Here is a 26041-nt window from a genome sequence, read left to right as displayed (position 1 = left end):
TTTAGCATTTTTCCTATGATTATTTTGTCAAATTTATGTATTTTGTGGAAAGGCCTCAGGCATAGCAGGATCACTATGCATGTGAGTCTTTCTGTGCTGTCAGTTAGAGTTTCTACTTATCCCAGCTGTTGTATGACTGTAGAATTAACACATTTAGGAAGGGGCAGTCTCTTGCATGGATGTTAGAGATGCCTATTCTATTCCAAAAATGCATGTGAGGGTTTTTTCTTTAAATGTTTCTAATGAGAATTTTATTGATTTCTGTAAACTGAAAAATGGATGTCTTACTGAACCAAAAGGTCTTGATTCAAATGTGTAGCTTTCTTCAAAGTCATCTATTGCTGTGGAATATATCAGTGCTTCAGGAGGACCAGTAATAAATGCACAGGGGTTAAAATACATCACAACTTGTGGAAAGCTAGTTGGATATCATTTGCATAAAAATAGTGTATGGACTACAAGTGCTAGGTGCAAAAGCATTGACTTGTTAGGATTTCAAGAAGGTATGATACAATAATTTATTAAAGATGATTCATTAATTCATATGGGGGGGGTCCACTATGGAATGTTGAGCAGCAAAACCATGAACATCAAAACCATCCTAAAGTAATTCCCAAAACACAGAATGGTCAAAAAGTAAACTATTACATGGGGACAAGTCCCCCTGTACCTTTGTGTGGGGTAAGCTTCCACTCCCACCCCCAAATTTATATACATTTTATATATATATGTATGTATATCTCTGACCTCCATGATCACACCGACTTGAGCAATTCAAAATCTACCAAAAGAAGGAAATCACTGCTAGTGCAAATTTAGAATCACTCCAGCTGTGATTTCCAATGGAAAACAATGATCGGCGCTGTGTTCCCGAGAAAGTGACATTTGAATTTCAACTCGACTACCTGTAGATGTACTTTATTGGTAATGCATCTGTAGCACTAGCAGGCCGAAATTAATTAATAGACCAGGACACTGGATGACCTGCCAAGGAAAGGAAGGACAGTTCAATGGCAGGTGTCCTGTTCTTTTCTATTAGACAGTGGGAGGTGGGATGGGAGTGCAGGTTAAATATCATCCAATAACTGTATGTAAATAATATCAGCCATCCACAGCAAACAGCTTATGCACCTGGGTATGCTGGGAAATAATTAAAGGAATTAACATATCACTTATGTTATTGCAGATGTACGCATATCTGTTGTAAAACACTGAAAGCTCATAACACTGAAACTCATAAGGATGAACCCATATCCCTGAAAACTCGTAACACTGAAAATTCATTTCACTGAAACCATTATCCTCAAAAATATATCCTAAAAATATGTTTTTACAGGGGGCAAGCACCCTTGCACCCCCGTCTGGGTTTTGACCCACACACACACCCCTTATACACACACACACACACATATATATATATATATATGTATATATATATATATATATATATATATATATATATAGTATATGCTAACTCCATGATCACACAACCATAGAGAAATGAAAAAAATACCACACACAGTGAATCAGTGCTTAAAAGCAAAATTGGATGTCTGTAGATCTGGGGGTACAACATGATGCTGACCATTGCAAGTTGCACATACCGTGCTTGACCGACTTCCCTAATAACTCTTATGATTACAAATGACACCATTGCGTACATTCTACACAATTCTATACAGTTCTACACTTTTCACTGTTATGAGTTTACACTGTTATGAGTTTTCAGTGAAATGGTTTGACCTTACGAGTTTCAGTGTTTTGATAGGGACCTATAACTGTTTATCTATAGGTAGATAGAGTGATACAATGGATAAGCTAATGGACTGCATGAAAAACATCTAACGTTAACAGCAACACCAGGCTTTACTGCCTGATATGCAAATCATGTGAGACTTCAACCTCAATTTCTCAATCTTTAGAGCACAACAGGAACAAGCATCTTGTGAGCCAAGATGGATTAGCTAGGCAGGTAGGGTTGAAGTCTGTAGTGTGAACACAGGTGACAGTTGTAGGTTTGAATTTTAAGTACCTTGAGTTTGTATACAGTAATCTTCATGTGTGTGCAATATTGAGAGTGATACAGCAATGAGTGATATTATTTTTGGGTTGGGGGTTGGTATAGTGGCTAGACTGTTTGCCTTCCAAACACATGGTATAGGGTTTGGTTCTCACCATTGAAGGGGAAACTGGCTAGGCTTAAAATGGCCTACAAGGGCAGCTAGCCTAGTACGTACCTATGAACCTATGAGGGTACCAGGTGGATGAATAAACTAGCATGGGATTTTTTGCCTTCCTGAACCACTGGAAAATCCTGAAGGAAAAGCCAAATGATTATATCATCATTGCATCCAGGGACATCTCCTTATATGTTTACCTATGTTGATACCATATTTGTATTACAAATAGATTACATACTTTTTCTTTATTGTCTTCTAGGTACATTCCTGGTACTTTATCTTAATGAATTTCAATGCATTGTGCTTGCTCTCACTTTTCAAACATCCAGCAGTAAGGATCGTACAATGTGGGTCGATGCTATCAACAATGCAAAGGTAAGGAATGCATGTAAGAATCTGGACATTAGTAAATATTCACACTACTCAATACAACTATCATTTCCTGCTTTCAGAGCAATGAAACAAATGGATGTAGCATTCTTAAGGCCATGGCTTAATGTTAATTGTTCAGCTGGTGGATGGGGCTAATGACAGTCACAGCTACTTCAGTCAGAATTTTAAGAAATAAGGCATTACTTCTACAGTCTAGAGGTGGAAAATATGATTTTCTTTCATTGCTGGGATGCTAGGCAGCAAAGGATCTGCTACTTCTTAATTAATGGAAAAAATGTAAAAAAAAAAGCTTGTAAAGGAAGGAGTGTAGATCACTTGGAATATATGAGAACCAGACTTAGAAAGGCATATATGCACACTAAAAGGGTCATGTTGAGCAAATTATGTATAATTTTAAATTATCAGAGGTTACCTACACTGATTTCGTTAAGTATGTGATTGTATTTTGTGCACTTTATTTCTCGATTCTTTGTAAGTTAACATCATTTGCAAGAAATTGATAAGGAAATGTTTTTCTCCTATATTACTTTTTCCTTTTCATAGAATTCCATTCTATTATATTCTAATTTTTCTAACAATCTTTCATATACAGCCACATATTCTTTTCTTTCTTTCTTCCTTCTATTTTTCCCAACTTAAATACATTGCTCTGTATGTCTTATTAAATGCTATCCACTGTTCAGTCCAGTTTTTGTAAAATGGCACTGTAGCTAAATGTTCTTTCCATAATTGTATAATTTTATCCTCTCCATTCCCCTCTATATTCCATTCTTCTTCATGTATTCCTTTTCCTGTCTTAATATATTCTTTATTTTTTTCAGTCTCTGTCCATATTGCTAGATGGTCTGAAAATACAGTCTTATTGCTTCTTCTTCTATTATCTTCATCCCTTCTGATAATATAAAATAATCAATCTCTGTTTTAAACATATTTCTTTTATATGTCCATCCTTTTCTTTTCCATAAAAATAATTTTCCACATTTTATTACTTCCTTCATTATTTTGATATTATCTCCCTTTGTCATTCTTCTTTGTCTCAAATCACAGTTAAAATCTTCTATTATTATATTCATATACAGTACATATATTATTTGCTTTCTTCTTTTCCTTTGTGTTTACTCCAGTATTTTTTCTCTCTCTCCCTCACACTTTTACCTATAGATTTCTTTACTATATTCCACATAACATCTTTATCACTGACTTCAGTCCTTTCTTCTATATTTAATTCTTCTGATTTGTGTGTCATACTTTTATAATTTTTTTCAACTTTTTTTCTGTATTTTTTCTATATGATTTTGTCCCTGGTCTTCTTCAGTTATTACTTCCATAACCCCTTGAATGTATCAGACACAGTATTTTTTTATATCGTGACCTATCGCACCACATATAAAATATTTCCTGTTTGTACTATCAACAATCAAATTACCTGATTTTCCACAGTAGAAACAAGTTTTGGGTTGATCCCAATATTTAACAACACCTTTTTGACCATATATATTTATACTACTAGGGATATAAACAATTTTATCTGCTTCCATTTTTAGTACAACATTACAATCCCATCTCCTAGTCCATAATCCTTTACTGTCGAAAACTTTAGAAATGTGCAATACATCTCTACATATGCTATTTAAATATCTTTTCAAAGTCTCTTTTTTCAGTTTGTGTTCTAAACTGAACATGAATTTTCTTATTAGTTTCTCTTAAAAAAGCTTTAAATAAGCATTCCATTCAGCATAGTCTTTATTATTTTCAGGTTAACTCAACATTTTCCATTGCCTGACCATTTTCAAAAACTGTATCATAAAACGTTTCTTTGCTTACATGAATGAAAGCACTTACCTCTGCTGGAGAAGTTTCTAAAGGTGAAATAACATTGTCATATACCTAATATCTTTGTATTTCTCTTTCTTTCTTGGAGAAAACCGTAACAGTATAAATTCTTTATTTCATATCAGTTTCTTTCCTGATGTTCCTTTTTTTTGCTTTCTCCTTAACCATAGCATCATTTTTGTCTTATCATCTCCTGTTTTTTGTATCAAAAGTATCTCTTCATATTGAATTTTGTCCATTATATCTCCCCATGCCACATCCTTGCCACTCTCAGGTTCACTTTCCTTACATAATCTTCCTAACAAAATAGTCTGTAATGCTCCTGACTGCAGAGACATGGCCGGCCTTAGGCATAGGCCAACTAGGCGGCCGCCTAGGGCACCGCTGTAGCAGGAGCGCTTTTCCAGTATTTAGTTGGTGTAGGTAGACCAGGTTGGGGGCACCTGGGTGGTATGGGGGGGCACTGTGGAGCCCTTTTGCCTAGGGCACCAGCTGACCTAAGGCCGCTGCTGTGCAGAGATGTAATAATACATCCCTCATTATGCTGATTTTCTACTTGGAATAGCTGCTGCTGGAAAATCTCTTCTGAATCTGAAATCTCAACTGCCTTTTCTCTGACTATGCACCCTTTCTCTGTTTCAAAAATATCCATAGAAGACTCAGTTGTCTTCCTACCATCATCTCCAACCACTCGAACTTCTGTAGAAGGCATATATGCCTTTTCTATTGATTCGTGAACCTCAGACACAGATATAGAAGGTTCAACTACCTTCTCTTCTTTTCTCTCCTCATCTCTCAACACATTTTTAAGCTGATTTGAAGGGTTGACCACTGCTTTCTGCTGCAGTTCACCACCAAACAACTGTCTCAACTTCATGGGTGTAAGTCCCTGATTTTCTGAGCAGCCTCCATGCCAGAAACAGAAGCAGAAAGTACAAACACAAAAATTTTCCCCTCACAACAAAAAGAGTAGGGGTCCTTTAGTTATATAAAGAAATAACTCTTATCTACAAATGTTTACATATTTACAAATATTTGCAAGTGTACAACTTTCTCGCTAAAAAAAAAAAATATATATATATATATATATATATATATATATATATACATACACACACATACATGGGTCTACTTTGCTTAGTTGAAAGTATATACTCAAATGTTAAACACTTACCCAATGTGGGGAAATATGCCCTTTTCCCTAGTGCAATCTCAGAGTTGGTATACATAGCTGGGGGGTGTAGCCCCCACCTAAGTAGGTTTCAGATACTATGCTGTGTGTTTTGTGAAGTTCTGGGCAACTGTTTACTTGCCCTGGGAGAAATGCATGGTTAAGTATTTTAGTGTGTGCATGTATATATATATATATATATATATATATATATATATATATATATATATATATAAATCTGTTTACACAATAATACTACATTTTCAGCCCTGTTAGACCCCCACTCCTTTTTCCATATTCACCATCTGATTTTACTTAATAATGTTGATAAAATCCTTTTACCATTAAACATAATTTCCTTTATTCTTTCATTCCATAGAACCCATATAACAGAAGATAACATATATTCTTTTAAGATATTTGTTACTTGTATTCTTACAATATCAATATTTAATCATATCAATCTTTATTTTATCCACTTCTTTTATATTTTCAAAAAAATCTTCTTTACATAGTTTTTCCCATAACTTTTTTACATCTTTTACATTTCAGAAACACGTGTTCTGTAGTTTCGTCTTTTTGACAATGTACACATATTCACTTTTCTTCTTATATGGCATATTTTGCTAGCTGTTTATCTATTACCAGTCTCAACAAAAAATCTTGGCATTCCACTTTCTGATTACACCATTTATTTATTTTTTCTATAGATTTATCTTTTTCATCTGTTAGATTTTTCCAGCACAGGAAGCCAAGACAAGGAGACAAATACGTGGATGAAATCCAATAAGGCATAAACCACAAATAAATAGCGTAGTATTAATTTAATAACCGCTTTCGTCGAAAGACTTCTTCAGAATACAAAATAAGAAAAAAACCTTATACTTAAAATACACATCAATAATTCAATCAACCAATGGTAAAAATTCATTAATTACAGAAATACAACTTTAAAGTGCTAGTACATATCAAATGAACAAAGATGCAGTAATGCTTTTGTCAATACATAATTTGCTATTCCTTAAAAAACATTTAATGTTAACTGTCTCGTTTAAACCAGGAAATTGATCAGATTTTAATCTGATCTGCCACAATGCTTCCCTTTGTTCAACAAAATTTCTGAAATCACCCCCCCTCAAATCAGATTTGCAAACCTCCACAACAGTGAATAAAAATTTTTTAAAATTCCCACACACAACTGAATGCTTAAATAAAGCATTTGATACATCATGAGTCTTAATACTATATACATGTTCACGGATACGTGTTTTTAAACACCTTGTCGTCATTCCAACATAAAATGCTGGACATGAGTAACATAATCCAATGTAAATAACCCCCTTGGTACAACAGTCAACATATTCTGGTACATGAAATGTCCTGTCAATAGATTCAATAACTATCAATGGTCCAACAGACAGGAACCTACACGTTACAGTTGTAGCAAGGAAAAACACCCTTAGTACTAGTACGGGTGTTAACTGTTGATGTATAGTTGGCCTCTAATGCCTTTTTAATATTATAAGTGTTTCTAAAAACAAAACTCGGCTTCTCACCAAGTACTCTAAAAATATCAGCATTCCCTTGAATAATTTTCCAATTACTTTCAATCAAATTCTGTATGGCCTGCCCGTCGATACTCATTCCCAAAGAACAAACAGGCCCGTCTAACCCCTGGTTAGTAGATGTTTTAGGAATTAATGCGACAGAATTGTTAACCCCATTATAGTCCAGTAATGCCGGATAATTGGTATTTCTTTTACCCAATACATATGTAATGGTCTCGTCCAACATAGAACAAGGATACCCCCTATTGTGAAACAACTTTTTGATGAAAACAATTTCATCAATCAAGTCAATTTCAGATGAGGTCATCCGGCAGGCCCTGATGATTTGTCCCTTAGGAATATTCCTAATGGTATGTTTTTGATGGGCACTGTCAAAATGAAGATAACTGTTTGTAAAGGTTTCTTTACGATATATCTTACTGTTGAACCTACTTTCTTTAAAATCCCACCTTAAAGCAACATCCAAAAAGTTAACACACAATCCTGAACTCCCTAAAGTAAATTTCAAAAAGGCAACCTGGTGATTAATCTTAGTAAGAAAATCATCAATGGTAGCTTGATTACCTTCAATAATAAAAAACAAATCATCAACAAATCTAAAATATAATAGCAAATGAAAACTAGTCTTCAGCAAATTCAAAAAGGAATCTTCCCACCATGACATAACCAGATTGGCGTAAGATGGAGCTGCAGAAGACCCCATCGCAACACCTCTCTTTTGTCTATAATAGGAATTCCCAAACAAAAAATAATTATGATGTAACAAAATATCAAGAAACCTGCAAACTGTAGAGACTTGACCACTACTAAATTCACCATGTTTACTCAATAGGATACGTATGGCATCGATACCTTCATCATGAGGTATACATGTGAACAAAGAAACCACATCAATGGTAAACATGATGTGTTTCTTAGGATCAAAAATACACTTGCTGGCAAATTCATTAAATCTGTTTAAAAATGCCATGAATCTTTGATGTAAGATTCTTGCTTGGAAACCAAAGGTCCCAAAGTAGCATCCAAAATTAATGAAATACCCTCAGTAACTGAGTGGGGAGAAGACACAATAGGCCTAAATGGGGGATTAGTAATGCTTTTATGTGTTTTGGGAATACCAAAAAGAACCCCTACCCTTGGTTGGTTAATCACACAAAATTCATAAACATCCAAATCTATTTCATTGTTCATAAGGGCGTCATATAAAAGGGAATGTATGAACCTCTCTTTTTTCTTTATTTCATAAGGAGTAATGATTCCATATTCATCCTGATTATTTAATAAAACTAACATTTCCCTAGTGTATTGTTCTTGTGTCATTATAACAATGTTCCCTCCCTTATCACTTTTCATGAAACGCAAAAAACTATTTTTATGCCGCAATTCATTAAAGGCTTTTCTCTCATTGAAATTCAAATTATATTTGTATTTAAAATTACTTGTAAAAACTTTATCAAGCTCTTTAAGACATGTCTCCTCAAAAACTGTTGTACCAAGGGGGTTATTTACATTGGATTATGTTACTCATGTCCAGCATTTTATGTTGGAATGACGACAAGGTGTTTAAAAACACGTATCCGTGAACATGTATATAGTATTAAGACTCATGATGTATCAAATGCCTTATTTAAGCATTCAGTTGTGTGTGGGAATTTTAAAAAAAATTTATTCACTGTTGTGGAGGTTTGCAAATCTGATTTGAGGGGGGGTGATTTCAGAAATTTTGTTGAACAAAGGGAAGCATTGTGGCAGATCAGATTAAAATCTGATCAATTTCAGGGTTTAAATGAGACAGTTAACATTAAATGTTTTTTAAGGAATAGCAAATTATGTATTGACAAAAGCATTACTGCATCTTTGTTCATTTGATATGTACTAGCACTTTAAAGTTGTATTTCTGTAATTAATGAATTTTTACCATTGGTTGATTGAATTATTGATGTGTTATTTAAGTATAGGGTTTTTTTTCTTATTTTGTATTCTGAAGAAGTCTTTCGACGAAAGCGGTTATTAAATTGATACTACGCTATTTATTTGTGGTTTATGCCTTATTGGATTTCATCCACGAATTTGTCTCCTTGTCTTGGGTTCCTGTGCTGTGAATTTTGGTGTTGCGAATTTTTGTGGTGCTTTGTTAGATTTTCCCCATGGTTTTACATATTCATTTTTATTACATTTTTATGCAATACTTTTCTAACTTTTTCTATATCATCAATTTTTATTTTCCACAAAAATATTTTTTCTTACTAATATTTGATTTCCTCATTTATAAACTCTTTTCCACTTTTTTACCATACCCCAAAATATATCATACTTATATTTATACAATTTGACTACTAATTTCTCATGTCTTTCATTTATCCACTTTAATACTTTGTACAAATTTAATGAAGCAGCACATACCACTGGGTTAATTAACCCTAACCCCTTTCTTCTTTATTTATATACAAAATTCTTATTTTTACTGGGTTTAAGCTAAAACCCCATATAAATGAAAAAAATTCTGGAATAATTCCTTTTCAAATACTGCTGACAATATAAATATACTTGATAAGTCTGCTGTTTTCCCCGTCAGTACTGAATTTATCAAATAAGACTTTTTTTCTGAATGATAATATATATGTTCTCCAGAAAAGACAAGTTTGCTTTATTTCTTGTATTATTTTTCACATTGAATTCTACTTATATCTTTATTCCCAAATTTTATACCTAACAGAAATTTAATTCATTGTAAAATATATCACCCCAATCTTTACATCACCTCAACCTTTACTTTTCTTTATTTAAAGCCATCTGTATCATCTTTAGAAACTCATTTGTGCAAATAATTACTTACTTTATCCAGATTGTTTTCACAATTATTATAATGTCATCTGCACTTGTTAACAGAACTGGAATTCTTACCCATTCAGGTGTTATATAACCCACCTCCTTTATTTTGTAATTTATTTCACATACAATCACATTCATAACTAATGCAAACAGTATACAACTCATTGGACTTCCCTGTCTTATACCACTCTTAATACGTACCTCTTGATTTAACCAGCCAGTATCCAAGTATTTTTATTTTATTATTACTGAACGCTGACATAATTTCTTAAGTTTTTCACTTATATTCTTTCATTATTACCCATATGATCTCATATCATCCACAATTTCTCTATCATTAATCATTCTTAACAATACTTCCCCTTTACATTATATATGCCATGTTCCATAATATTTTTTTATTTTGGTTTCAAATTTCCTTTGTATTATTTTCATAAAGTTCTTATAATCATTATTCAATACTATCAGTCTACAGTTTTTCAATTGTCTTCTATATTCCTTCCTCCATTTGAATTTAAGTATTCTACTGCATAATTTCTTATACAAAAAAACTTCTTTTAACCATTCATTCAAAAGTATTTGTTTCCAATCCCTTCATTTTTTGTACATTTTGTACCCTATACCATCTGGTCCTGCAGCTGAATCTCTGCTTACTTATCTTAATACTTTATCTAGCTCATGTAAAGAAATCTCCTTTTCCAACTCTTTTTTTTCCCTTTTTCTGTTATTTTTTTTTACTGTCAATGTTTTTACTACCTTTTTTCATTAAACATTTCTTGCACTATTCATAATTTTTCATGAGTTCTTTCTATGTCTCATTTTACATTTGTTATTTCTCTTGTTACACTACCATCTTCCTTTACTAATCAGTAACTCAATACTTCTCATTTTCCTTGTAAAAAAATATCTTTGCTTATATAAGAATTTTTGTATTGTTTCTTGATTTCTTTCATATAATTATGTTTCTTTGTCAAGGTACTTTCTGTCATTATGTTCTAAATCTTCCAATGCATCATCATATGTTCTTTTATATTTCTCTTTCTCTACTTTTCTCATATCATATTTTCACTATAAAAACATTTTTTATATTTTTCCTAATATATCATCCACCATTCAGACAAAGTTTTATAACCTATTCTCATAGAAATATGATATTTTCATAAATGTAGTATTAATCTATTTCCTTCTGCATTCCATGCATTTTCATTTATCCTTTTTATTAATTTGCCTATTTTATATATTCCTTGTTTTCCTTTATCTCTAGCTGTATTGCAAGATGATCAGAAAATCAACTACCTTCCCTTCTCCTATAACTAAAGCTTCAAATACTGTAAAATAGTTATTTTAGTTGTATGAGTACCTCTTTTTGTAAATCCATGAATTTTGTCTCAACGTTTTAACTTACCATATGTTAAAACTTCTAAGATTTTTCTTATATCATTTCTTTTTCCTGCTATTATAATATTCATATTTATCACTGCATAGTCTAAAATCAGATGAAATAAGCTTTTTATTTCTTTAGTTAGTATAAGCATATAGCATTATAATTCTATCTACTTCTTTCCATTTTAAAGCTATAATGGTCTTCCCATTTTTGCTAAAATTACATCTAATATTTTGACTGCATTTCTACAAAATATGGATATTGCTGAACATCTCTCATTTCTCAAACTCCACATTATCTTTCCCCCTCACAATTTCTCTGTTTGTAATCTTTGTAGTCCTTCTTCATTTATTAAAAATCTTGTGTCTTCTAATATAATTATGTCCACATCACATGTATTACACCACTTCAAAATTCCTATTCTTTCACTATATTCTTAATACTATTCACATTTATAGAAAGCACTCTAAATTTTTCATGTTCACTTTTCCTTAAATTCATGGTCTTATAATTTCATAGATAAATACTAGGCTGGCTTTCTTAATAGTCCAGTCTAAGCCTAGCCAATTTAATTTCCCAAGTTGAGAATCAAACACTGTACTTTGTGTCTGTAAGCCAAACACCTTAACCTTTAAACCAAGCCCCATTATTGGCTATATATATATATATATATATATATATATATATATATATATATATATATATATATATATATTTATATTCTTTTTCATCAATTTCCTTTCTTTTTTTTCTTTTGCGTGTATCCCATTAAATTTTCTTTTTCTGTACCCTTTTACCTCCCCATTACTGTCTTCTTCGTCACTTATTTCAGAACCTTCTTCTATCTCCACGTTGTTGTTTTTTCTCATTTAATTTTTCTTCATTTCTCCTACTTCTAAAATGTATTCTTCATTTTCTTCGCTTTCTTTTTCCTTTCTCCTATTTTCATTTTTGCAATCCAACCATAAATGTCCAATTTTGTTACATTTATAAATTTTCAATTCACATCTTTTTTATTATGTTGCCCATTTCCCTGCAACTATAACATTTCCTTTTGCCATGGTTACTTACCAAATGTTCATCTTTTCCACAAAAAAAACTGCGTTGGGTTATCATGCTTGGTATATGTATATTTTTTTCTATTTCTATTTTTAACACAATGTTACCGTCCCAGCCACCAGTCCTTAAACTCCTTTTGTCATGAACTTCTGCAATGTCCAGTACTTCTTTACATAAAGCTTACAAATGTCCTTTCAAAATCACTCTTTCTACCTCTGTTCAAAATTGTATTCACATTTTCCTTTTGGTTTCCCTGTTAAATGCTTTTATCAGATAAAGATTCCATGGTTTTTATTTTTATTTTATTCAAATTGTCCAAGAAAATTTTCCATCAAAAAATGTCACAAAATGTTGCTTTGTTAATAAGAATAAATGCTCTTATGTGCTTTTGCATCCAAATGAGCTGTTAAATTGTCCTACACTCCATACCTGTCCATTTCTTTGTCTTCTTTACATTGAATTCTTACCACATACTTCTGTTTTTCATTTCCTGCTGCCTTCTTTCCTACTACTCACTTTTGCCTTCTTTTACTTTCTCTGCATATGTTTTCTTTTCCTTCTCACCACTATTCTTCAAAATTGTCTCTCATTATCTGGTCTTGATATTTGCTTTCTCCTTTATTTCTTTCACCACTACATCATCTCCTTCTCTGTCTGTTTCTTTCCCTGTTTCACTGAGCCACATCTGTGCCTGGAACAGAAAAGGAATTGCTTCTCCAAAATGGATCCCACTAGCAACAATGACAAGTAGAGGAAGTTCCCTGATGCTCAGGCCAAATGTACCCTACTAGTATAAATACTCCCTAAGGTCTCTCCTGAAAAGATGCTTTTAGTCTAGTGGGACTATGGAAGTCAGCAAAGAATAAAAAAGTTTTAAATTAAATGCACTTCTCTGTAATCATTTTAAAATTAAAGAAAAAAGCAGTATGCAGACTGACAATTTTGGACAGTGCTTATGGTAACTGGGGGGGAGAAATCCAAGTAATGGGACCCTGGAATGACTCAGGGGCCCTGGTCTATTAGCTTGCCTAGGGCCCTATTTGACCAGGATCTGGCTCTTTCTGTTACCCCTCAGGTCATATCACTTAAGTCTGATTTAACTCTTCTCCACTCTAACTCATCCTTTGCTTCTTTTTATGTCTGTGATTTATTCTTCACTGATTTCTCAAATATTTTGAAACTTCTGTACATGTTATCAAATCATACATTGGATTTACTATGTATAAAAGCATTACTGTGCTACTGTACTGTTTTATTGTCACTTATGTGTTATAAGAATCTTGTCTAGTTTGTGTGTCTGATCAGCTTTTGACCCTAGGCTGACACTAAAATTGGTCAAAATGGATCCATGCCCTATCCTGGTAATAAATAAATTGTTAGACACTGTAATTTTTAGTTTTTTTTTTTCATTTCCACTTGTAAAACAATATTAAACTGTAGTATAACATATAAAATAAAATATACTTCACAACACCATTACAATTAATAGTATGTTTCTCACAAATTAGTATATGACAACTACAAAATAACATTTAGTTGGACTCTAAATAGGACTATACCCACTGATTTATCACATTTATTCAGGTAATGAACATGTCAACATGATACAGGCAGCCATTACAGGCACTCAAGTAAGTAAGAAAATATAAAAAATATTAAGTCTACCCAGAATGGGACAGCAGGCCAAAACTCTACCCTTATTGCAAGACTCCTGATATGTCTGCCTCTGCCTTCCTAACTCTACCTTCATCTGCTTCTTGGAAAATGTCTTAATGTTTTTCACATTGAAACAATGACTGAGAGTTTTATCTCATATGTAGAGTGGTAAAGACCCTTAACCGAATGCAGGTGACATAAGATCCTAATTTCTGGTGATCAGGTCCAATGCTTAACCAACTGTTGTACTGCTTGCCATACTTTGTGTAGCGGTTCACATTCTCAGGACTTGTGGTGACAATTATCTGCAGACATGCCAAAAAGCCCTGACCTATTTTTGACAGCCCAATTCTCAGCTTTTATTGGTAGCCCATTATCCCTCCTAGGCAAACTGTAGGTGATGCTCAACCAGTTTAGAACCGCTATTAACTGCTTTTATGTTTTCCAGCTGCCTGTCCAGTACAGAAGGCTCTCCCATTTTTACCACCTTACTGAGGTGACATTCAACATGCATCAGAAATAGTGTTTGAATGTCACACTTATTCTGTACATTAAACAGCATATAGAGGGCTGAGACATTCATTGTAGAGGCATAAATGTATACCAGCTGCTTTTTCTACATGAAATTAGTATTGGGAGATGCTCCTTGGCACAGTACTTGGCAATAAGTGGAAAAATGCATTTCAAAGCTGGAAATGTTTCTGTAAATCATGACACCCCAACCTGAACTTACGTTTCAGATGTTGGAAGGATGCTAAAACTCTGTGTCATGCAGGTCTTGAGTAATAGTTTGTATTCTTGCTTTAATGAAGCTTTAACATGTAGCCATGTTGCTACATATCTTCAGCTCTGGGTGTCCCCAAATAGAAATCCCCCAGACCACACAAACACTGGAGTGTAGTGTTTTATTGAAAAAGCTTCAAGAAGGGTGGGTAACTCCAGGCAATTCCAAAATTTCAAGTGAATGGGTAGGATTTTCTTATACCAAGTAAAAGCTAAGTGCATGTTTCTCCCTAAACTGGAAGCCTCAGGTTTCTCATATAGTGGCATGCTCTCATGTGGTACTATGAGTACCTTGTGTTTTCAGATTACCACTGCAAAATCCTTTAAATCTATCTCATCAGATCCACTCCAATAGATTAGGGTGTAGAAAACATTAGTAGGGATCCCATACCTTTTTCCCTCCCATATGAGCTGAATCTGAGGTTTTTGAATTTTCAATAATCATTTACATGTAGAGAGTACGAACATTCATAGGATCTTACTAGGCTATTGTTCTTTGAGGGACTTAAGAAGCCCAGTTTTGAATTACTAAGATAATAAATATCCCTTATATTTTGCACTATATATATATATGTTTGAAGAAATGCCACACAGGTAATAATCTACCGAGATGGGCTGCAGAGGTGTTTGTTGGGTACTTGCATGTTTCCCCTATCTATGAGGGTAATTAGTGCTAAATCATGGGAGAACTTAACCATTCATTCATCCAAGTTACATTTGAAGAGAATAATAAAAATACTCCCCTTCATGTAGAGGGGAAGACAGTTCATAACAGTGATGTTCTCGCTGATCCATATCTGTCCATCCAGCATATTCTGTTAACCAAGCAAAAGAGATTCAGGTCCCCTGAGAGGGTGTTACCATTGGACTCCAGAATGTGAATAGGTTTGGCAGAACATGGTCTGCTGAAGGTCTATATACAAGGAAGAGGTTGTCTCTCAGTAAGTATCCCGTATGATATCAAGAAAAGAGACAAGGCTTTGAGACAGTCTGTGTGGTTTTTAAGATTAAGATCAGCTATGTTAGAAACCTGGGCGGAAACCCTCAGATATGCTCAGAGTTGGTTCACAACAATAAAAAATACACTGAACCCACAGATATTGCCAACATTCTGGCTGATAGGTTCAGTGCAAATTTCTCCCCTCCTTCACCCCAAAAGAAGAAATACTTATCCCAGCTGAATGTAATCTCCCTGTCATCTCAGATGTCCAAGTGAGAACCGCCCTAAACAAAGCAAAAAACACAGCATCAATGGGACCTGATGGTATCCCGGGTTGCGTGTTACGTGAACTCCAAGAGGAGCTAAACCCACACATAAAAATGCTATTTAACCTTAGCCTTACTTCGGGATATGTACCTGAACACTGGCGTACAGCAACAGTGGTCCCACTCCACAAGGGCGGTGCCTCTACAGACCCTGGAAACTACCTCCCCATAAGCTTAACCAGCCTGGTCTGCAAAGCTATGGAAAGAATCATTATGGAACTCATAAACAGAGACATAGGGGACCTACAGACACTTGACTACACCCAGTTCAGCTTTGTAAAGGGCAGATCCTACCTTTTAAACCTGGTTAACTTTTTTGAAACAGTCACTACAGCCATTGACAAGGGCAAAGCAGTCCATACAGCATACCTGGACTTGGCTAAGGCCTTCGACACAATACCCCACTCAGGCATCATGGATAAGCTCAACAGCTTAAAAGTAAACCCTTATGTCACTAGATGGGTTGCAAACTGGCTAAAGGACAGAACCCATAAAGTTAAAATCACTGGAGCAATGTCAGACTCAAAGCCAGTCACAAGTGGTGTCCCACAGGGATCTGTCCTGGGACCCCTCTTGTTCGGCATTTATTTCTCAGATGTTAAAGCAAACATGGGAAGGCTGTGGCTGACAAAGTTTGCAGATGACTGCAAACTAGGCGCCATAGTCGATACACCAGCAGACACACACATCCTACAAAAAGGCCTCACAGAAATGGACAACTGGTGCCGGAGTCACGGCCTTAAACTAAATGCCAAAAAATGTATAGTCATCCCCTTTGGGAAAAACAAAGTACCCACATATTATCACATAGACAGCAACCCACTGAGTACGGAAAAAGTAATCAGAGACCTAGGGACCCAAGTCGACAGTGACCTCTCATTTGATACCCACGTTGCCAAAGTGGTTAGAAAAACATTCTACCTTGCACACCTCATCATGAAGGGATTCACATCCAGATCCAAGAATGTCATTGTACCCCTATATTCCTCCCTCATCAGACCCATGATTGAGTACAATGCCCCATTTGGTATGTACCTCACCCGGCATTTGCAACAGCTGGAGAGACCACAAAAGTACCTCACCAAGAGGATCAAGGGTCTCCAACATATGTCTTATTCTGCCACACTAAAGAAACTTCAGCTCTATTCAGTAGCATACTGCCTGCTCAGAGGTGATCTCTGCCTGACGTACAAGGCCATGTCCAATCAGGATCTGATGGACATGCTCCACCTCAAAAAATCCAAGTCCATCAGGACCACGAGAGCTAAAGACTTAAACCTCGACAAAAGTATGAATAGGACATGTTGGAGGGATAGATTCATAACCCAGAGGCTTCCCATGTTTTGGAACAAGATCCCAGTTCGTATTAGGCAGAGCCCCTCACTGACTCTCTTCAAGTGAAATCTTGATGAGTGGATGGGAGATCATAAGTTTACCCCAGGGGTCACATCTGTGTCACCGCTAGACAGGGGCACAGTAAACTAATTCTATTATATAAGGGGACCTTCATTGTGTCACTACTAGACAGAGGCATAGTATTCTAAATTTATTCTGTACATTTTGTGTACCATTTCTTGGGGTGGCAAAAGCCACATCACTATGGCTAGGCTTACAAATGCCCCAGGGCAGATAGCCTAGTACTATACTATGAAACTATTTAGGCCAGACATGTCCAACCTGTGGCCCGCGGGCCGCATGCGGCCCTCAGAGCTCTTCCATGCGGCCCCCGACCTCTAACTGCAACATCGATATATGCATGCCCTAAAACACTTTTTTTGTTTTGTATTTTTCATGCCCGTAACCTATAACTCTGTCGGTGTGCGCATGCACCAAAGCACCCTTCTAGTTTTGATTTTTTTGCACCAAAGAAGGATCTGTGTGTTCCCGCCGTTATTTTGTGCTAAAGAATCAGTGTGTGTGTTCTCTCTGAAGAGGGACTTGTGTATGGATTTGCCGCTATTGCCTTTGAAAGGGACAGCACTTACCTGTGTTAATAGGTAAGTACGGAGTGAGTGAGTACATGCATGAAAGCAGAATGTTTGTGTATGTGAAAGTAAGTAGAAGAGGTGTGTGTGTGTGTGTGTGTGTGTGTGTGTGTGTGTGTGTGTGTGTGTGTGTGTGTGTGTGTGTGTGTGTGTGTGTGTGTGTGTGTATATGTGTGTATGTGTGCATGACAGAGACAAAGAGAGATACATGCACAAAGAGGCTAATGACAATCAATCTACCTACTGAACACAAATAAGTTAGCTCACAAATATATTGTACATTAAAAGTACACTTTCATTAAATTGTGGCTTTCCTAACAGAGTGTTGTATTGAATATGAAATCATACCTCTCAACTGTATGGATTTTCGCTTCATCTTCCAATTTGTGTCTTTTGCTTAAGAAATAAAATTAGTCATCCAAGGTAATGCAGTTCTAGGGAGTAAGAATGAGACAGCAGCCTAGGGTTAATGGGTCAGAAGTGGATTGACTTTGTGGGACTGTAGCATATAAAGTTATATTGTTTTTTCTGACAAATAAAAAAGCACCCAGTACTGTTTTGTCACTGGTGGGTTCTAAGCAGTGGCAGATTGGACAACAATAATTATAGCTTTGGTGGATCATCAATACCAGCAAATCAGGTGGGCACAATGTCATTTTTTAAATGTTGTAGGTTTTAGTGTCTATGTGTGTTGGGAGGGCTGCAACAGTAGATGATTATTAAAGACAGAGACTTACGGACTGTGGAGAATGTTTCTTTGTTTCCAAACCTTATACTTGGGTACTAGGCATGCCAAAAGTAGATTTTATAAGACATAGCTTCTTGCGATTTGCAGTGGATGGATATTTACATTTAATGGATGATGCTAGCAATATGAGTGTGGTCTTGAAGGGATCTGGAAGATGCCAAGTCTGCCACTGCCAATGTCTTGTAAAGTGTCTTGGAAATGGATATTGGGGTGTTACTGAAAAAATACAGCAAGTGGGCTTTGAAATATAGTTTAATTAAACAAAGTGTACTTGCAATTTGCAGGCCATAATTTAATTTATTTCAGGTAGTCCAAATCCTTGTAGATTGTATCCCATTAGACTTAATTAGGAGAGCTATCATTCCTGGGAAATAAGCAGCCCTAGTTTCAGTGAAAGCTCTGTGGTTCTTTACAGGTAGGAAGTTGCAGGATGTGGATGCAATGTGTTTTATTTATTATTTTTAATGCATTTGACATTTCAAACATGGTTTTCTTTGTTGCAAAAGAAGGCAAGATTCAATGAGCCATATAATGCTTAACTGACAATGATGGGATAGAAAGATTATAAGTGATGTATAATGTTTGCACCTACAGTTGTTTCAATGGTGTCTGTGATGCACAACTATTTTTGGGCCTGTGTCCCACTTTTATTTTTCTCTTTCTCTAGATTTCTTGCTCTAAGTTTGAGAGGTATGGTTCCATACTAAATCAGAAGGTTGTATTTAACTTGGAAGACTTTTCAGCATAATTACAAGAAACAGAGCCTTTTTAATATCTTTGCTTATTTACAATATAAACTCCCATGTAACCTTGCAAATAACCTTCTTATTAAGCTACTTTAATTCTTTTGGAATTGACTATGCTTCATTGGTTCAGACGTAAGCATAGAGAGCTAATGTGACAGCTCAGTAAACTGTAAGTCTGTGAATAATGTCTGCACAAATTAAAATGTCTGAATGTCAAATGGCTTTAGATTGGAGGGAAGTTATATGTTTACTCCAGTATGTAGTATGATCTTAGAGAGTTTATGGATTTCTTATTGATTTACTTTTTGCTGAGCAGTTGTTTGCTAATTTAGTGATGGTCCTTTTGGTGGTGGGAAAGTGGATGGATGAGTCCATCTTTAGTATAATTTTTTTCAGATATTTTTACTTCCAGACAATTTAATTCAGTGAGTGTGTGTCATGTGATTACTGAGGTTGCCTATTTTAGAACTAGGGGCTCCTTTTGTGAGTGTGTGTGTGTGTGTGTGTGTGTGTGTGTGTGTGTGTGTGTGTGTGTGTGTGTGTGTGTGAAAGAGAGACATTTAATATGTATACTGAATATATTTTGCAAATGGAATTCTTAGTTAAATAGGCCCCTCTTCTTGGGCAAGTAGACTTGAGTAACCAATATTAGATCTTGGCCATCCAGCTAGGAAAGTTTAGTATGTGGCTTTTCCATCCGGTTTGATGAAGGCTATGCTACTTACTCAAGGAGTACATTCATGGCTATCCATCCATTTGTCATGTTGCTGAACTACATTGTTTGATAATGAGAGGAGCTTTTTACAGAATTTGAAGTTTTTGTATCAAGAACCTGTCCATACAGAGTGGCTTGTTTATGTTGCAGTGAAGGCTGTTGTCTTTGTAGTGAGCGTTTTAAGTATAACCAGTATTTCTGAGGTGGAGGCGAGGAAGTCTCTTAAGGCAGGATCTTTCTTAGCCTGGAAAGCAAACCAGTGATGAAATTTATAGGGACCAGTGAGAGACAGAGGAAAGCAAGAAGCTTTTTACTCTGTTTGTATAACTAAGTGAACTTAGTCCTTTGACCTTTTTTGTCAGAAATGGTTGTAGTCTTTCTTTTGGCAGAGCGTTTTGCTGAGGCACATGCCAAAAAGGGCTTTGCACTCAGTAATGGCTCTTATAAAGGAAGAATACAGGGATGTTATGACCTCCTTGTCCCTGGATGAGATACCCTTACTAATGAGGTGGGCCATGTAAAAAGCCTTTCGTACAATGGAGAAAACATGGTGTTCAAAAGTCAGGTTTCTATTAACCTGGGTGCCCAAGCACCTCACAACCGATTGCGTGCTTACAACATTGTTATTAATGTGATAATTTGTGGGGACATCACTCTCCCCAAAGGGGATGATGATGCATTTTTGGCATTTAGCTTTAGGCCATGTTTTTGGCACCAGTCATTTGTTTGGGTGAGACCCTCTTGTAGCTTATTTAGAATAGTTTTATTAAGTCAGTAATGTGAATTTTTTACTTTATTGCAAATTTGCTGGCTTATTTTTGTGGATTATAGTATTGTAGGACTGCTAATGTTGACATTTTACTTAGATGGACTGCTGGAGTGGGTTTTCCAGTGTGAAATGCTAGTGCTGTAGTGAATATCTGTTTGTTTGTTAAAAAAAATAAATAAATAAATAAAATAAAAAAATATATATATATATATATATATATATTAACTAAGATGTTAGAGTTAACTGTTAGATTAGAGAATTAGAATTAGAATGAGAATTAGAATTTTAAGGCAAATATTAAGCATTTATTACATTTATTCATTGTTTGAATGCACCTACAGTACAGCCAGGAGGTTGACTTTGGTCGCCCGCAGCAGCGAAAGAGTTAACTATATGATATATTTTTTGTGCGGCCCCAAGACAATTTCTGTTCACTCAATGCGGCCCCAGCAAACCAAAAGGTTGGACACCCCTGATTTAGGCCTTTAATTTTTGTAGTGTGAATGCATTGTGGTTGTTACAGATTCGTCAAGTATTTGAACAGATACATACCACCAGGAGCGCTACACTCAACAATCATTCTAATGAGTGCAGAGTACAGTGGAATGATTACGTTCCTGTATCTGAATGTCATACATCTAGATATACATTTTGTGATGAAAAAGGACTTCCTTATAATAGTGGATACATAGTAATTAAAGGGCAGTTCCTTGTAATGTGTATACTCCCTGATCTCTAACTGTGGGATCAGTTTTCATGGAGCAATTGTCAATGTGGCCACTACAAAGGGAGTGATGCTTGCCGAAGGCCTCAATTAGACATTTCTTGGCGCATCAATCGATGGTTGGGCACCAACTATTTGTCTGGGATAGGTGGTTTTGTAGAATCATGGTATCCTCTGGGGAGTTTATGATGGCAGCAAGTTTTCAGTCATCTGCAGATTTGGTCAGCCACAATCCCATGACATTAGCTTTGACCTCTGAGTTGTAAATGCCAAAGAGAAATGGCCCAGTGGCTGAACCCTGGGGCACTCCACTAGTGAGTGGCATACCTCTCAACCTGCAGACATTGAAAATAGGAACAAAGGCCTTTGAAAATTAGGAACAGCCAGCTACAAATCTGCACATATAATCAACATAAAATCTGAATACCAAATAGCACACAACTCTTCCCACTTCTAGTAGTAAAAAGATGGATACTACTCAGAAATATGTTTTAAAACAGAACAGGGGGGAAAAGGTGGTAAATTTTAAGCACATTATCAAAGAGAAATTGTAAAATCTATAGACTTTAATGAATTGTATTACAAAATTCTACCACACACAGTCATTTATTTTTGTTTCAGAAAAAGTGGATTTTAAGATGTCTGTCCTCTCTTCTTAAATTATTATTGCCACTAGTATGTTGACTATATAGTGTAGTTTTTTTGTATACTAGACAGTTTCAAAAATTACTTGTAATGAAGGAGATTCAGAAAATTGTGTCAATGGGTAAATAGGGGCATACCTGCAAAAATCAGTACATCATGAATCAGACCCAAAAATAAGAATGTTATTCCAAAATAAAGGCAGTCGAGTGGTCTGGTGATAGGTCATTTGGATTATGGTAGAGCTACTCACCCATGCTTCCTGTGTTCAATGTCTGAACCAATTTGTTATCCAAAAAGTTACACAGAGGTTAACATCTACCTGGGAGAGTTTATCTGTGATGTCTGAGTGTGGGATGGTGCTGAATTCCTTTGCATGGTCCAGATAGACATTGTGCAATGATTTGCTTGCATCTATTGCCTCGGTGACTTTTTGGAAGAAGTCAATCAGGTTAAGTAGGAATGAATGACCTGCCCTTGACGAATCTAAACTGGGTTGGACAGATGGTCTGTATGGCACCTATATCCCTATATATTCTATAATGATCCATCCCATAGGCTTACAGATAAGGCTGGTGAGATTTATGGGTCTGTAGTTACCTGGGTCTGCTGTACTGCCACCTTTCTGCAAGAGAGTGACTGTTGCTGTCCTCCATTCATCTAGCACAAAGCCTGTTTTGAGGCTAATATTAAGCACCATTTCCATGTATGATTTATGTATCATCATAAGCATTTCTTTTCTATGTTTATTGTGCATTGCTATGTGGTTAACTTTGATCATTAAGCCTTTAGATGCAAATTTCTTCCTTGAAATAAAAAAGTATGATTGAATTTTCTTCTTTATGCATAATTTTTTCAGACCACCACTGAATCAAAAGATTGGAAAAAAAGCTGACATAGAGAGCATCTGTAACATCATGGCTTCTGTTGGCTAGTGATCCTTGGACCCTCAGCTTAATTTAGTTATTACAGTCTAGTATTCACCATTCTGAGTGTCCTGAAAGGCTTCGGGGTTATAACAGTTCAGTCTTGGTCAGTTAGAGTGTGCTGAAAGGATTCAGGGTTATTACACTGTAGTCCTGGTCAGTTAGATTGTGCTGAAAGGATTCAGGGTTACTATAGTGTAGTCAAGGTCAGTTAGAGTGTGCTGAAAGGCTTCGGGGTTATTACAGTGTAGTCTTGGTCAGTTAGATTGTGCTGAAAGGATTCAGGGTTATTACAGTGTTGTCTTGGTCAGTTAGAGTGTGCTGAAAGGATTCAGGGTTACTATAGTGTAGTCAAGGTCAGTTAGAGTGTGCTGAAAGGATTCAGGGTTATTACAGTGTTGTCTTGGTCAGTTAGAGTGTGCTGAAAGGATTCAGGGTTATTACACTGTAGTCCTGGTCAGTTAGATTGTGCTGAAAGGCTTCGGGGTTATAACAGTTCAGTCTTGGTCAGTTAGATTGTGCTGAAAGGATTCAGGGTTATTACAGTGTTGTCTTGGTCAGTTAGAGTGTGCTGAAAGGATTCAGGGTTATTACACTGTAGTCCTGGTCAGTTAGATTGTGCTGAAAGGATTCAGGGTTACTATAGTGTAGTCAAGGTCAGTTAGAGTGTGCTGAAAGGCTTCGGGGTTATTACAGTGTAGTCTTGGTCAGTTAGATTGTGCTGAAAGGCTTTGGGGTTATTACAGTGTAGTTTTGGTCAGTTAAGTGTGCTGAAAGGCTTCAGGGTTATTACAGTGTAGTCTTGGTCAGTTAGCAAAACTGAATTTTTCCCTTAACCATGAGTTTTGTTCAGCCATTATTGGATGTAAAGCTTGTTAAAAAAGAAAACAAGCATCTAGGAACACCCATGTCTTCTTGCAGCCCTCATAGTCCAGCTTAATATCACTATTTCATACACAGTTATCATAACGTTGTCTTGCCTACTTAAAATGTGTTAAATGAATGAATAAATGCAGGAAAATATGAAGAGTAAGACAAACTGTGAGAAAGAATTAGAAAAAAATCTGAATGGTGTAAGTAGTCCAGGATGGGGAGGTGGTGCATATATGTTGGAGGGGGCTGTGTGGGGGGGGCATGCTGTGGATCCAATTCACCTAGAGCAGCAGTTGACGAAAGGCTGGCCCTGGTAGTAGGTGGTTGTCAGCATGGGCTGGAAGAGGGCCCTGGTAGTAAGTGGTTGCCAATGTGGGCTGGAGGCTGGCCCTGGTGGTACGTGGTTGCCAGTATGGGCTGGAGGCTGGCTCTGGTAGTAGGAGGTTGTCAGTGTCTGCTGGAGGAGGGCCCTGGTAGTAAGTGGTTGTCAGTGTAGGCTGGAGTGGGTTTAGCGCCTAGGAGATTAGGAGCTGCTTATCTGGAGAGCTGTCTGTCTAAGATGAGCAATACAAGTTGACACAAAGAGAAAGTATTCATTTTGTGCAACTACTGACTTTTATGTACACTAAGCATCCTTGCAGTAGGTTATATATACAAAGTTATGGTTCTAAGAGTTTGCATCTATACAGTGCAGTGCATGGCTAAAAATGAGCAGTTCTCTGCAAACACAGAGAACTTATGACATGTCTCAGGATATGTAAAGCAATTGGCTCAGATGACATTTTATGGACATTTATCCTGCTTACCAGGGAAAGCCGTATATTTTTCCATGATTGCACCTTCAAGAAGAGATCCTGCTAGGGTGATCACAATTACAGATGCAGCATTCTTTCTATAGTAAGGAACAAGTTAAAATTTAGTTATCTATATGTACTTGATGTCCAGTAAAAAGGATGCTGTGGGAATTGTTTAAAACTGTCCTCAGTTCATCATTATTGGGAACCATTTCTTGTATGTTTTTCTTTGCTTTCATACTGAGTAACGCCAAAACATTCCCACATTTTCATAATTTTCATTAATGGCTAGAATGTCGCATTCAGGGTTTTCCATAAGAATGAGGTAATCTGCAAATAGGAGGGCTCTTAAGTCTGTTCCTAAGATGTAGATCAAAAGTTTGATCACCAATGCAAATAATAGTGGGGATGGAGGGTATTCCTGTCTGGTGCCTTTGAATGGGGGGAATGGGTTGAAACAATACATGGTTAATTAAAACCCTAGTAGATGGTGAGGTATACAAGGCTTTATTACTCTTAACAAAGCGGGCAGGAAACTTTACATTTAGGTGGCCACAGCCTATAGATCTAAAATACTTTTTGAAGTAAATAAACAAGGCTATCACTGGGGTGTGAGATTTTACCTGTGCTTGCATATATGTAATGATTGTGCAGATATAACCTTGAGTTTGAATGCCCTACTATAAACCTGGCCTGAAAAGGGTGTGTTAGGAAGAGCAATAGTGGCTGTACCCTTCTCACTAGAATTTACGCATGTAACTTAGCTCAAAATTAATTATCAAGATGGGGCAATAGCTCTTCTCTCTCCACCTATCCCTACCCAGTATAGGAAGGACTATAATCCTTGAAACTTTGGGGAAAATGATAATTATCCTTCTACAAACATGAATTGAAAGACTTTTTAACCGAGAAAACTGGATGTCATCAATCTGGGATTTGTATCGTTCTACAGTCTGGCCATCTTTGCTTCTGGGAGTAATGTTATCACCCACTG

General features: G+C 36.0%; 1 protein-coding gene across 1 annotated transcript in view; it reads left to right on the top strand.

Moving 5' to 3' along the window:
* The window catches only part of LOC122808606 (pleckstrin homology domain-containing family G member 5-like), a 676293-nt gene that overhangs the window by 597570 nt on the left and 52682 nt on the right, over positions 1–26041 (top strand). The window contains exon 13 of the mRNA XM_044079565.1: positions 2440–2555. Coding sequence (XP_043935500.1) covers positions 2440–2555 — 116 coding nt within the window. The remainder of the gene's footprint in view (positions 1–2439; positions 2556–26041) is intronic.

The sequence above is a fragment of the Protopterus annectens genome, chromosome 8.part0, assembly GCF_019279795.1.
Source record: "Protopterus annectens isolate FY-2018-M chromosome 8.part0, PAN1.0, whole genome shotgun sequence".
NCBI classification, from domain to species: domain Eukaryota; kingdom Metazoa; phylum Chordata; order Ceratodontiformes; family Protopteridae; genus Protopterus; species Protopterus annectens.
This window is presented reverse-complemented; position numbering and strand designations above follow the sequence as displayed.